The 13248-nt window shown below is 34.7% G+C and overlaps 1 protein-coding gene across 2 annotated transcripts in view; it reads right to left on the bottom strand.

The window, feature by feature from the left end:
* LOC132105602 (SLIT-ROBO Rho GTPase-activating protein 1-like) overlaps positions 1 to 13248 on the bottom strand; it is a 40034-nt gene that overhangs the window by 17687 nt on the left and 9099 nt on the right. For both annotated transcript variants that reach the window (XM_059510844.1, XM_059510843.1), the window contains exons 2-4: positions 4557 to 4752; positions 2168 to 2330; positions 1116 to 1178 (exon numbers count right to left, since the gene is read on the bottom strand). In XM_059510844.1, coding sequence (XP_059366827.1) covers positions 1116 to 1178; positions 2168 to 2330; positions 4557 to 4752 — 422 coding nt within the window. The remainder of the gene's footprint in view (positions 1 to 1115; positions 1179 to 2167; positions 2331 to 4556; positions 4753 to 13248) is intronic.

Below are 13248 nucleotides of genomic sequence, written 5' to 3'. Positions count from 1 at the left end.
CTGTTTTAATGAAGAAACAAACTCATCTACATCTTGGATGGCCTGATGTTTAGTACATTTTAAGCAAATTTTATTTTTAGGATAACTATTCCGTTAATGTGTTATTATCATGAAATTTTTGGAATTTATGGTGACACCTTACTGTCAAAAAACACTAAAGCTGCTAAAGCAGCTAAATCGTGCAACATGCGTCCTGCTCTGCTCTAAAAACTGATGTAAATCCTTCTCAACAGGGACACAAAACTGCTTACATGAGGGCTGCAGTGAGGTGGAAACTTCCTGAACTTTGAGTCCTGTGCTTCAGAGAATTCATCCCATTTTTACTGTGCATTCCTCATGTTAGAGGTAAGCTCAGCTGACAGACTTAATGTGCGCTGCGTGTTTTTGTTTTATCAAGGTTATTTATGCAAGAGCTACTGGCTTTTAAGACTTCAATCCTGTCATACAAGCTCACATTCCAGGTCAAATATTCACAACTGCACATAAAAACAAGGCGAAGAAAATTTCTGTCAACAGGAAAAGTTCCCACCCAGCTTAAAGTCAACATTAAAATGGAAAAGACTCATCCATGCATGCATTTCTTTTTTTCAGCTATTTTTTTGTGATTTCAAATATGCCACCTTTCCTTTTTTGCATACTTTTTAGGCCAATTAACTAAGCTGTACAGGTAAACTTCATGTGACAGATTTGTCTAAGGCTGCATTTATTAGATAGTTATTAACGAATGGTTTGGGACTGTATGCGTTCCTCTGGTACCATCACATCAAAGACAGAAGTTGTCAAAATTTCTAAGTCCACTTCATGTGGAAAATTCACTACAGAGTTGTGTCAAATAAACAGCTGCAGATTTTGCAGACAAAAGGAAAACTGCTACCACGAAGCAAAAAGCAATGCAGAAATGTTGGAACTAGTAAATGAAAGACAGATGAAAGCTATACAGTTGAGTTCTGGAAGAAGAGAAGTGAGAGACTGAGAGTGTTGGTGATGGAGGGGTGAATTACATATTGATGGAATGATAAAATGAGAGAGAGAGAAAGGCACCAGCAATGATGGGATGAAAAAAGTAATCCAAAAAGAGATTGAACAGATGATGAGAGAGAATGAGACAAGCTCACCGTGTAGAGTTCGTTAAGAATCTTCATCAGGTCTTCTTGCAGCTGGAAAATGATCTCTTTGCTCTGTGGGCCAAAAACACAAGGTGTGTTATAATGGACAGAGAGTAAGGGCGAGCTGGGTTAAAGTCAAATATACAGCCAAAAATCACTGTCCTCGCTTTGTCTATCCTGAACTAACACCACAGATCAAAACAACACAAATGTTCACTTCAGATACACTGACCAAGTCCCGTTTTTCTTTTAGAGAGTTGAAGTGAATTTTAGCAGAGCTTTTTGACTGGATATAATATTTATTAAAAATGCATTTAAAAATAATTAGTTTTTATTTTAAATAAAATACATAAAGGCCTAGGTATTTGCATTCCATTCTTTGATTATTTTAATTGTTTTCTTTTTAATTATTTAATTCTTTTATTTTAATTGTTTAATATATATGTATATATATATAGCAATAAAAAAAATTTAGAAGTAAGAAGTTCAAGAAGTTCAATAAGTCCCCAAAACAGTTTAAAACCACAGAACACCAACATGAATGCAAAGATTGCATTTATACGAACTTGCACATCTGTAACTAGTTTTTTTCTGTATCTTAGTATCTGTATCTCCTGTATTCTGTATCTTACAGTATTATTTGTCACTGACTCTTCTACTATTCTTATTACATTAATGCTGATCTGCTAAAGTGCTGTGCAGAACAAGAAATTAGCTTCCTATAAATAAACCGCCACTGTATTGGATTCTAGAGACAATGAATGCTGAATTCACATAAAATAATACACACACAATCTGAGAAAGCTGAGTTTAAGAGTCTGATAATTAATTATACTGAAATGAAAACAAACACCACTGTTACTAGAGAACATTGTTCACATTTTAATTGTCCAAAGTAGAAATGTGCTTAAAATATTAAGAGGTTTTGTCTCCCACCGGCTGACTGTAAGCCACATGATTTTTAACAAATGCATATTTTTTCCAGCTTTCATTTTGATGTAATTATACGTGCATCCCATCACATTATAGTACTGACAGGAACCACCTGTGTTTGACCTCACCTTCTTGAGCAGACGCATGTTGTCCTCGCTGACATGTGTGAAGCGGGTGATGACGTTGTTGAGGTAAAGGTCGCTGAGGGTGGCGTGGTCCTTACTCTCCCTCCTCACTTGGTTCAGCAGCAGATACCAGCAGTTGACGGGAGAAAGCAGGTTCTGGTCCTTCCTGAAAGCCACAGAAAAGTGGGCTTTTAATATGTAGATGGAAAAAATAATAGACAATACATATTCAAGACAAGAAAGCTCCTACTAACTGTTCGCCAGTTGCATTTGATTTATTTTATTCATTTATTTATTTGCCATGTTATCTTTAAGAAAGGTTCAAATCAAAATATAGAACCTCTAATTATATATTTTTTCATGCAATATATAAAGCTTATAATGCTTAAAATGTGCTATTTCTCAAAACAATACATGCTACAAAACAATACATGCTACTATATATATATATAAAATGTCAAGCTTAAAATCACAAATCACAATCTCTTGGTGATATTCAAAGTGAATATCTTCATCTCTGCTGTAGGACTCTCTGGGTGGCCCTGGATTTGCTGTACATGCTGTTTTTGTGAGTGCCGCTCTGTGGTTTTTATCAAGTACTCATCCAAATCCACTAATGAACCATTTTGTATTTATCCTCAAGAAATGCTGGGCTTTGCTGAAGATTTCAACTGCAGTTCACGGAGTTGCTTGGATGAGGATGTAAAGGAAATGTCCTACAACCCTTAAAATCTCTATAGATGACTCCCAGCTGAACGCACTCATGAAATCTTCATAGTAAATGACTCATTAGTGAATATATCAACATACAAGCCACTGACAAGTTAATGCTCTAAATCTCATTCCAAGTGAAAAAATAATATTCCTCACCTCACATTTCTATAATATATTTGATGCATTAATTCACAAACTGAATAATAGTGTCACATACAACCACCTCTAAAAGTGTTTCAATTCGCAATGCACTAAAATGTCTACATATATGTGCATTAAACCAAAAAAAATCTGACCAAGGGGCATTTTCAAGACAGCATTAAAAAAAGGAGTGCATATCTTTGGGAAAATGCACCCTGAGTTGGTAAAGCGCAGTGATTTCATCCTTTAAAAAAATAAGTTATTAAAATATTGTTAATAAATAATTAAGAGTTGAAAAAACGAATGCTCACATTTCATTAAAGATACAGTAAAAACAGTAGCACTGCTAAATATTTGTACAATTTAAAATAACCATTTTCTATTTTAATATTTAAAAAAAAGTATTTATTCCTGTGATGACAAAGCTGAATTTTCAGCATCATTACACCAGTCTTCAGTGTCACATGATCCTTCAGAAATCATTCTAATATACTGATTTACTGCTAAAAGAATTTTTTTTGATATTTGATTATTAGCAATGTTACAAACAGTTGTACTGCTTAACATTTGAGTGAAACAAGTGATCGTTTTTTTCAGGATTCTTTGATTGATCAAAAATTTGAAAGAACGGCATTTCTTTGAAACTAAAATCTGTAACATTACACAAACATCTATAACATTATACATGTCTACTATCACTTTTTACCAATTTTATGCATCCTTGCGGAATAGTAGTATTTAAAATATCTTACTGACCCCAGACTTTAACTGAATGTTTTAAGCTGACCCAAACCTGCATTGCACTGCTGTCTGTGCAAATTGCTCATTTGTTCTGAGAGTGAAGGTGGTTTAACCACCTACCAACGTGAAGGTAAAGGACGCCATTTTGTTTCACACACTTGATCTTCTATATTAGTAAAGGCTGTTGTGAAAAGACAATGGGACGCCATTTTGGTCCAAAGAGGAGAATGTCTTCAGCAGCCAGTGACTAATCACAAAGCTCAGCAGGCATCCGATGGGACAGCCCCATGAGGACCAGCACACTATTCAGTGCCCAGCACGAGGAAAAAAAACTGCAACAGAAGAGAAACTGTGAACTCCCATCTCTCTCTCTCTCTCTCTCACTCACTCATCCCTCATCTCTCTATTTTCCCAGAAGAATGCTATCTGCATTAATGAGACAGCAAATACACAGATGCCTGTACACACACACATACACACACACAAGAACAATAACTAAAGCAGACGCAGCAATCACCTCTCCTCTGCCATCTCTGATTTTTCAAGCATGAAGCTGCAGAGCATCATGGGTAAAGTATTCCAGACGTCGCCCTAATCCACCGCAAACCACAAGTCGAACAAATCAGGCAGAGAGAAATGAACTGGAGGTGAACGGAAGGAATGGAAATAAGCACCTAAACCAAACGATTCGCCACTGATTCGTTTCTAGAAAATGACTATTGAATCATTCATGTGCATTCACATTCTGGCCGTCTCTCTGTCACACACACACACACACATTTGTAACTTCACTCACTTGTATTGTTGGTGGTCCTTGGTGCTGCGGGTTTTGGCCATGAATCGTTCGGCGAGCTTCTCCAAGTTGCGTGAATATTCGCTCTCGATCTCGGCCTTCTTCCTGAAGAAATCCTGCAGGTCCTGGAGGAGCTGAACCCTCATGTCCGTCTGCTGCTCCAGACATTTCTGCTGCTCCACTAACTGAGAGCGTATCTCTGCTCACACACACACATACACACACACACAACACACACAGTTATGTTAGCTAATTAACAACGGCCATTTCAAAGACAGTGTTTGATTTTCAATGACAGCTGCAGTGTAAGTGACATCACATGACACGCTCAGGGGCAACTTGAACACAATGTGGGCACTGATGGGTGAAGTTGTGCTCCTTGAACCAGAGATTTTCCTCCTAACAAGACACTCTGGATTCTTCCTTAACACACTGGTTATCACACTCACTGCCGTTGCCAAGACAACAGGTAGTGGAGTGGAGTATCCCATGGGGATTAGTGTGTGTGTTTAATGGGAGAAGGAATTCTGGATTCTCCATCCTTGCTCTCATCTCCACTTCTCCTCAAACTTCACACTCATTTTCCTTATAGGAACAGTTCAGTCAGAATTCAAATGTTTGCATTTACTTATAGTCGTGCTGTTCCAGTCTCATTGCTGTTTCCATACAAAGACAGTATAAAAGTGACTCGCTTTCAGCTTTTTAAAACAGCTGCAAATGTATCAAAAAAGTAGTTCAGACTCATGCATTTATCATCTAATTCTTATGAAAAATCAGACAAGAAAATATCAGAAAGTACCATTTACTTTCAAGACAGCACAAATACAGCCCCCCACCCCCCCAAAAAATAAAAAAATTATAAAAATTTTTTTCAAATGCAGCTATAAAGACAACAGAAAACACGGTTTAAAATTAAGGCAGGAAAAATAAATGTAAATATTAAAATACCAAGGCTGCATATAATTACAAATATAGCATTTAAATATTAGATTAAAAATAAAACTTTTTAAAATTTGTAATATTGTTTAAAATAAAAATTTATTTCTGTGTTGGCAAAGCTGAATTTTCAGAAGCCATTCTCCATTCAGATATATAGTAAATGATAATAATTATTATCAAATTAATCTGAAGTAGTGTTATTTTAGAAATATTTCTATACTAAAATAGGTTTATCAATATTTTGATATTAAGTGGTTTTTTTTTACATGCTATATATATATATATAATTACTACTAATGTTTAATTGATTTTTGTTTGAGTTTTATTTTTTTATATTTCCAATTAGTAATTTTAGTCCTTGACCCTGAACTTCTTTCATTTAGTTTTCCATTCATACTTTTCATTTAATATTTTGTTTCAGCTTTATTTCAGTTAACAAATGTTTTAATAGCTTTAGTTAAAGTTAAATATTATAACAAAGATATACAAGTTACATCTGCACATAAGTCCAGTCATAATATCTTTGCATGGAATGTAAAGCATTATTCACTGATAATCTAAGATGTGACTGAATCATGAGTTTGATTTGTGAACAGATCATTCTAGCTTTAACCAAATCATTTAACCAAATAAATTAGACTATTAGTACTTTTCTCATGTCCTCTTACGAATGCACCAAACACAACTAGGCCAGATTTTCAGTGAATTACATTTTAAATTTGTGTCACTTCCTCCCATAAACTATCATATATAAATGCATAAGTCATATGAACCACAAGATATTTGTACAGCGTTTCTGCATCCTTTTGGAAGCTTCAAAAAGATTCAGTGCCTGCTAATTGTAAGTGCATGTAAAACAGACCATACGGTTTGAAACAGAGCCATAAACACTCAAATATTCCCCCTTGGACACACCACCACTCCACACCCCATCCAACCAAAATATTCACATCGATATGGCTTTTTAAAATGGTTGATTCATACATTTTGTATCCCCAGCCCTACAGTAAATACAGGGTTCAGCCTTGGTTTTAAACACTATGAGGATACGTAATTTTCATTTTTGCACAAATTATTCCTTTAATAACTGCATGCTTTTAATCATAATACTCCCTTGTTCCCCTTCAGCAGCTCGCTCGCTAGCCTCCTTTTCTTTCTCTCCCTCACACTTTTTTCCCCTTTCTTTCTCTCTCCATAGACCAACTGTTTAATGTCACACTGCCTCTCGGCTCGAAATAACAGATGAGACAGCAGGCTTGGCGTGAGCTCTGCGTGGGTGTGAGTGTGTGTGTGTAGGAGGGACTGTGAGAAGTGGAGACATGTAACACGTATGTGTGTTTGTGTTGGCTTGCTCTACATGGGTGGCATGGTGAGCAAGGTGACTCTTTGATACAATATAAGAAACACCTGAAACACAGCAGAGAATCAGATATGTTATTCAAATGATATTCAAAAAATGTGCCAAATTACAAGAAAAAGATGTAATATTTTTTAATAGTAGGAGCTACTGGGGTGCTCCTGGCTGATATCGACAATCTCTAATTGGCCAAATATTGGACAATTAATTGGCCTGGCCAATGCATCAGTCTTTTGCCAGTCCAGCTGTTGCTGACAGAGCTGTTCTCGAGAAAATCTCCAGAGACAAAACATCCGACTGCAACGGACCGCATCCTCACACGGCTGTTGACGCTCGAAACACACTCATCTGTCATCTGGACAATGTGCATTCAGAGTATCCACGCAGTTTCAAATCAGTTACAAATAAACTCACGGTGAACAAAACCAGCCTGAAACAACTGCGGAACTGGAAGTGCATTGAAACTGCTTTCCAAACTGCAAATAAATAGACAGTGAGTCATTTCCACAAGCCTTTGAAGCACAAAAACAGGCAGGCAATTCTAATTAAAACGATATAAAAACATCGGAGACATGTTTGTTCATGTCCATGGATTCCATCTAGCGAAGAAATATAAAACTCCCGTCCTGCTGTGCCGAGCAAATACGTAAATATAGACATTTAAGCACAATGAAAAATAAAACTTGCCTGTTTACAAGCAGTGAATAATGGTGTATAAGTAATGTGCTCCAGTCACTACCATAAAATAACGATTTATAATTTTTCAAATTGTTCGTCTTCACAATTCGCTGTCTATCTGGTATTTGACCTTTGAACTTGTGACCGCGGTGAGCACGTCTGATACCCTGCAGCATGCGCCCGACCCAGACTGTCTCCATGGCAACAAGGCTTCTGCTCAGCAACCTGAGAGCATGAGGAGTGTGCAGGCATGCTGTAAAGCATCACACACACACACATGATTTACAAAAATGGGAACTTCCAGCCACAATGGCAGCAAAATACGCACTTATGCCCCCTATAAACATAAATATATCCTATTTATGTGGAAGAAAGGGGAATTCAAGTTTTTATCCTCTAAAAAAAAACACATACGTACGTCACCATGTTATACTCTATTCTGCTTCTTCCCATTTATTTCCCATTCCTCCTTAGACTTCTTATCTGTAAATCCTCTCTCGCTCTCCTCTATTCATCTGAAGCTAATTTAATTCTTAATCTTTTTATTCAGCTTTTGCTTTAATCTTAGGCACACACTCTGTTCTTACCAATCTTTAAGAAGTAAGTTTCTTGTGGTTCAGTGGCAGAGCATTTTGTTAGCAGCACAAAAGGTCATAGGTTCAATTCCCAGGGAACACACAAACTGATAAAAAATGTATAGCCTGAATGCACTGTAAGTCGCTTTGGATAAAAGCATCTGCAAAAATGCATAAATGTAAATGTAAGAATTGTTACGTGTTAAAATACCCCAATTTTTTCTGCTGGAACATAAATTCTGCCTAAGTTAAAAGAGCCAGACAGCTTTTTGAAAAAAGCCTTGCCTTTTTGTATTATTGTGAATGTTCATCAACTGATCATGCCTGGGGGCCGAAGAAGCTAAATGTATGTGTTTTCAGATCTTACTGTTGATTTTAAAAATGTCAAATCAGTTTTGGACATTTCAGTCTAAAGTAGATAGTCACTAGAAGTAGATGTTTTTTAGTTTTTTTGTTTTTAAGTAAAATAAGATCTCTGGTCAACATTAATTGATGATATTTCCAAGTTTACACACCCACACACACCCACACACACACACACACACATACATATATATATAGGCCTAGAGTTGGGTATAACGTAAGCATTACTGTAATTTAATGACTTTTCCTGGTAGTAGTCAAGTAATGCATTACATTTTACATTTATTTAATTTGATTACAGTTACTTATCCCAATAAAATTACGTTACTTAAGTTACAAATGCGGTGTTAAAAATTTATGTCCTACAACATTTAGATGCAATGAAAGGTCGTAGGCTTTTTCAATTCGTATGAATCAACTTGAATCTTTCTTTGTATACGGAGGTGATGTGGACATTTGCATGTTTGCGTATCTCAAGCCTAGTTTCGCGTAGATGAGTATCTTATAGCGCTCGATGTGACGGACACATAAAGTATATGTGAGTTCAGACAGGAAAGACTGTACCTCGTGTTGGTTTCATACGGATTATTTTAACAGAGAATATCTGTTTTCGACATGGCTTACTTCATTTAATAATAGACACTTCAAACTTTCTTTAGATACTCCGTATTTCTCGGGTCATTTTTATTCATTTTAGTGACATGTTTCAGAAAGATATTCACAAATAACGAATGCAGAAATATAGTTTATAATATAAATAATAATAAATATATACACACACACACACACACACACACGTATATTTAGCAAAAACCGTTTTTTGAAAATGTCAAAAATCATGTTTTTTTAAATGTTATCATGTTTTTATTGTGTTTTATTTTGTTAGTTAGCTGTACTTTTTAAATTATTTTTTACCTAATCAAAATAACTTAACTGAAGTTTGATTGAGATTAATTGGAATGCAGAATGAAAAAAATATTTTTGGAAAAATGTTTAATAAGCTATTTGTTTTTGTAAATGAACTCTTCACACACACACACACACACACACACACACACACACACACACACATACATATATATCATATGCACACCCATACTTCAAACTCATCAAAATTTGTATGGTTTAATAAAGTTTTAGCCTTTAAAGTTTTTTTTTTAATTTATTATTTTCGTTTATTTAAAATTGCAAATTGTCCTGTTTAAGTTAATGTTTTCTGAACAAAAAATGAGCATCATACATTTTTACCATGATTTACAGCGAAAAAGTCATTCCGTGTAATAATTTATATAGCAAAAAATTCATAATCTTTTCAGGCATATTTAGAACAAGAATCATTAAATAATATTAAATTAGTCCAACCCCAAAATATGAATTAACTACACATGTCATTACAAATCCTTACCAATATTTGGTACTATAATCATTTAAAATATAATTAAGTATGGTCACATATTCTTTTCTATATTTTAATATTTTTACAAAAATATATCTTTTTCGCTGAAGATGATGGAACATTATTTATTGCCACCCATATTTTTACACTTTATTTTTCACAAAATAAATTGGATTATTAAAGCAGACACATAACAAGAGCATTAAATATGCTATCTGTTTATCTATCTATCCATCCATCCATCCACATATACACACAGTGTATACACGCATAGTGTCAAGGAAAAGTCAGCATTAGATAAGACTTCATTCAGCACACAAGACACAACAAATGTAATCAAGCTCTCACGAATCCAAGGTCAGTAGATACGAACCGCTAAAGAGAACGTGTCAGGACTAAACAGACAGACAATGACTCAACACCAGACCAGAACAGTCATGCCATATTTAATATGACACAAATGCAAATGAGGTTTTTAGGAAACAACAGTAAACACAATAAAAAGGACATTTTATCCACATGAATCAAAATATAGCATTTACCCTGACTAAGCTCCATTAGGACATCTCTGTAGTTTCAAATCAAAATATAAAACCTGAGATAATCTGAAAAGCAAGCTTAGTTAACTACACTTTCTGCTTTAAACCCATGAGTAAAGTCAAAGACAGGCTTTAAGACCCACAATCCTTAGTAGTAAGTACTGCAGTATATGTGGTCCTCTCCGCTTGGGTCTTAAATAGATTACTGGATCGATATCTAAACTTGATTAATGAGACTTACAGGGTTCCCGTTATAAATACATGAAGTGGGCAGCTGGGAAATTTGTCTGGTCTCGAGTCTGACACAAAGAAATCAGTTGACCAAATTAGCTATTTGTTCACTGTCTATTCTGAAAAAGAGGAAGTGAGGCCATATGCGGTTTCTAATCATTATTTTGAAACATGACCAGGGATAGGTACATGAGGATGGGACGATATTACACACACAACTCACATTCACACACTCCTGCAAGCACACACACACACACACACACACACACACACACACACACACACACACACACACACACTGTGGACATCTGGTCCTTGTCCTCCTCTCAGCATTCACCATTGCTTTACTTGTGTTACAATACTTGTCCACACATAGGCCTACACGTTTACTTCACTACCTAAATGAGGCATTTCATAAGCTGTGTCTGAAATCACATACTAAGTATGTACTGCATTTGATGAAGAATGCACTTTTGATTATTAATGCATGTATGAATTTTGGCAGTATGAAAGGTTCGACTATAAAATATTGTCAGAAGCAGTATTGTTTCTTTGTTTGTGTGTGCTGTTTTATGAATATACATTTGGACATGCTACTAATTTGGTGTACTGTTTTTATATATGATATAGTAGGTAAATATGCAAATTCAGATACTGGAATAGACTTAAAATTGTTTTCCATAATGCTATTATAATGCAAAATAAAATATAGCCAACACTGACTCTAAGAACATTTTATGATCCGACACCACAATTTGTTCTTAGCCCATTTGAACAGCCTACATACCTATATATATATATATATATATATATATATATATATATATATATATATATATAGCTTTTTTTTTAAATTATACTTTAAATATTTTACATTTTAAATGACCAAATTTATCATATTCTTTCTATTTATTTTTATTATTTTAACATTATTTTAACATATTATATTTATTATATTTAAATTCCAATTCTTATTTATATTTAATTCTATTTATTATAAATTACTATTTGTTTAATTTTAATTATATTTAAATACATATTTATTTAGATTTTCCCCAGTTAAGAATGTCCCCAAATAACCCTAAAAGGAGAGGTAACAATTTATTTTCCTGAAAATATAAGTAATCACACCTACACCCAATTCCCTGCAATTTATATAATCTAAAACGCAGTTAAGTTGCAGGTTTGCAGGTCTATATAATCTGTGTACTTTTCAGCTAGTGTTTAAACAGAGCCGTTCCACACATAATCAACTGGCACTTTCATAAGATCAATCTTTAACTATAAAAGAAGCAGGTCGTTTCTCGTTATTTCATACTGGAAAAACCCAAAGTTCATCATTTATGTGACACAGTGACACGAACAAGAGGATGTGGGTGATCAAAACCGCTTTCTTCCTTCTGCATGACCATAAAAAAATAAACTAAAAATCATCAGTATCATCTGGCATTATTATGAATGGCTGCTGAATTCTGGAAAATCTGCAGTATAATGCTTCCCAAAGCCACTAGAAATTTTCCTTTAATCTGTACAGCCCGTTTTATGTCACTTTGCATTTACTCTGAACATTTATTGTGAGATGTTTGGACTCTCTTGGCTCCTTCTCTGGGACTCTGAACAAAGAGATGAAATGTCTTGTAGCGGAGTGGATCCCCTGAGCCAATAAATCTGATTCATACAGTCACTCTAGGCAGAGGAAGTACACCAGCGAGTCAGTCTGCGTCCTCGGACGATGATGCGTATCTGTGTGTTTGTGGCTTTGGACTGGAAGGCAGCCAGAAGTGCAACCCGGCATCAAATCTCATGAGAATAATGGGCTAAAACGCAGTATTATAGCAATGTCATGCTGTAAGATATCAATTAATTTTTTACTGTCTTTCATTTTGTGGTTATAATCACACGTTGGAAAAGATTAAGCCTTGCATGATAACATACTGTATGCATAATTCATACACACACTAGCTATCACTGGATGACATGAGGATGGGGTTTACAATAGTGTTTCTAGTTGTATGCATGAAAAAACACAAGCTCCCTACAGGACTGAAAAAGTCACCCGCTCGTGTGCCATTTCATGCTGATGAAGCAAAAATATTGAGGAATGCGCATGCAACAACACACACACATACACCAATGTTTTCCACATTAAACTGACTCACTCTGAATCAGGGTTAACTAAAAACCATAAAAAACATTTGCTACTACTTGAAATAAGTGGCCTACATGTTAACTGAAACTGTATAGATATATAGATTTAAAAAACTACATTTATTTCAGGTAGTTGCCAGGCAGGGTTATTGAATTTAATGAAAATGAAAACTGAAACTAAAACCATGAAAAAAATAAAATTGCTTAAAAAAAAATATATATAATAATATTGTGTTAATAATATAATAAAATATATAAAATACTACATACAGTGTGTGTGTGTGTGTGTGTCTGTGTATAAAATCTCTATAGTTTATATATAATCTATCTTATATAAACTATTATATACATTATGTATAAACTAGATTATATATAAACTATAGTGGCATTGACAACACAACAGAATTACTTAACCTTTAAATATATTAAAATAAAAACTAATTGAAAAAATAAAGATATAAATAACAAA

This window comes from Carassius carassius, chromosome 26 (genome assembly GCF_963082965.1).
Source record: "Carassius carassius chromosome 26, fCarCar2.1, whole genome shotgun sequence".
NCBI lineage: Eukaryota > Metazoa > Chordata > Actinopteri > Cypriniformes > Cyprinidae > Carassius > Carassius carassius.
The sequence above is the reverse complement of the archived record's forward strand: the minus strand, read 5'-3'. Positions and strand labels throughout refer to the sequence as shown.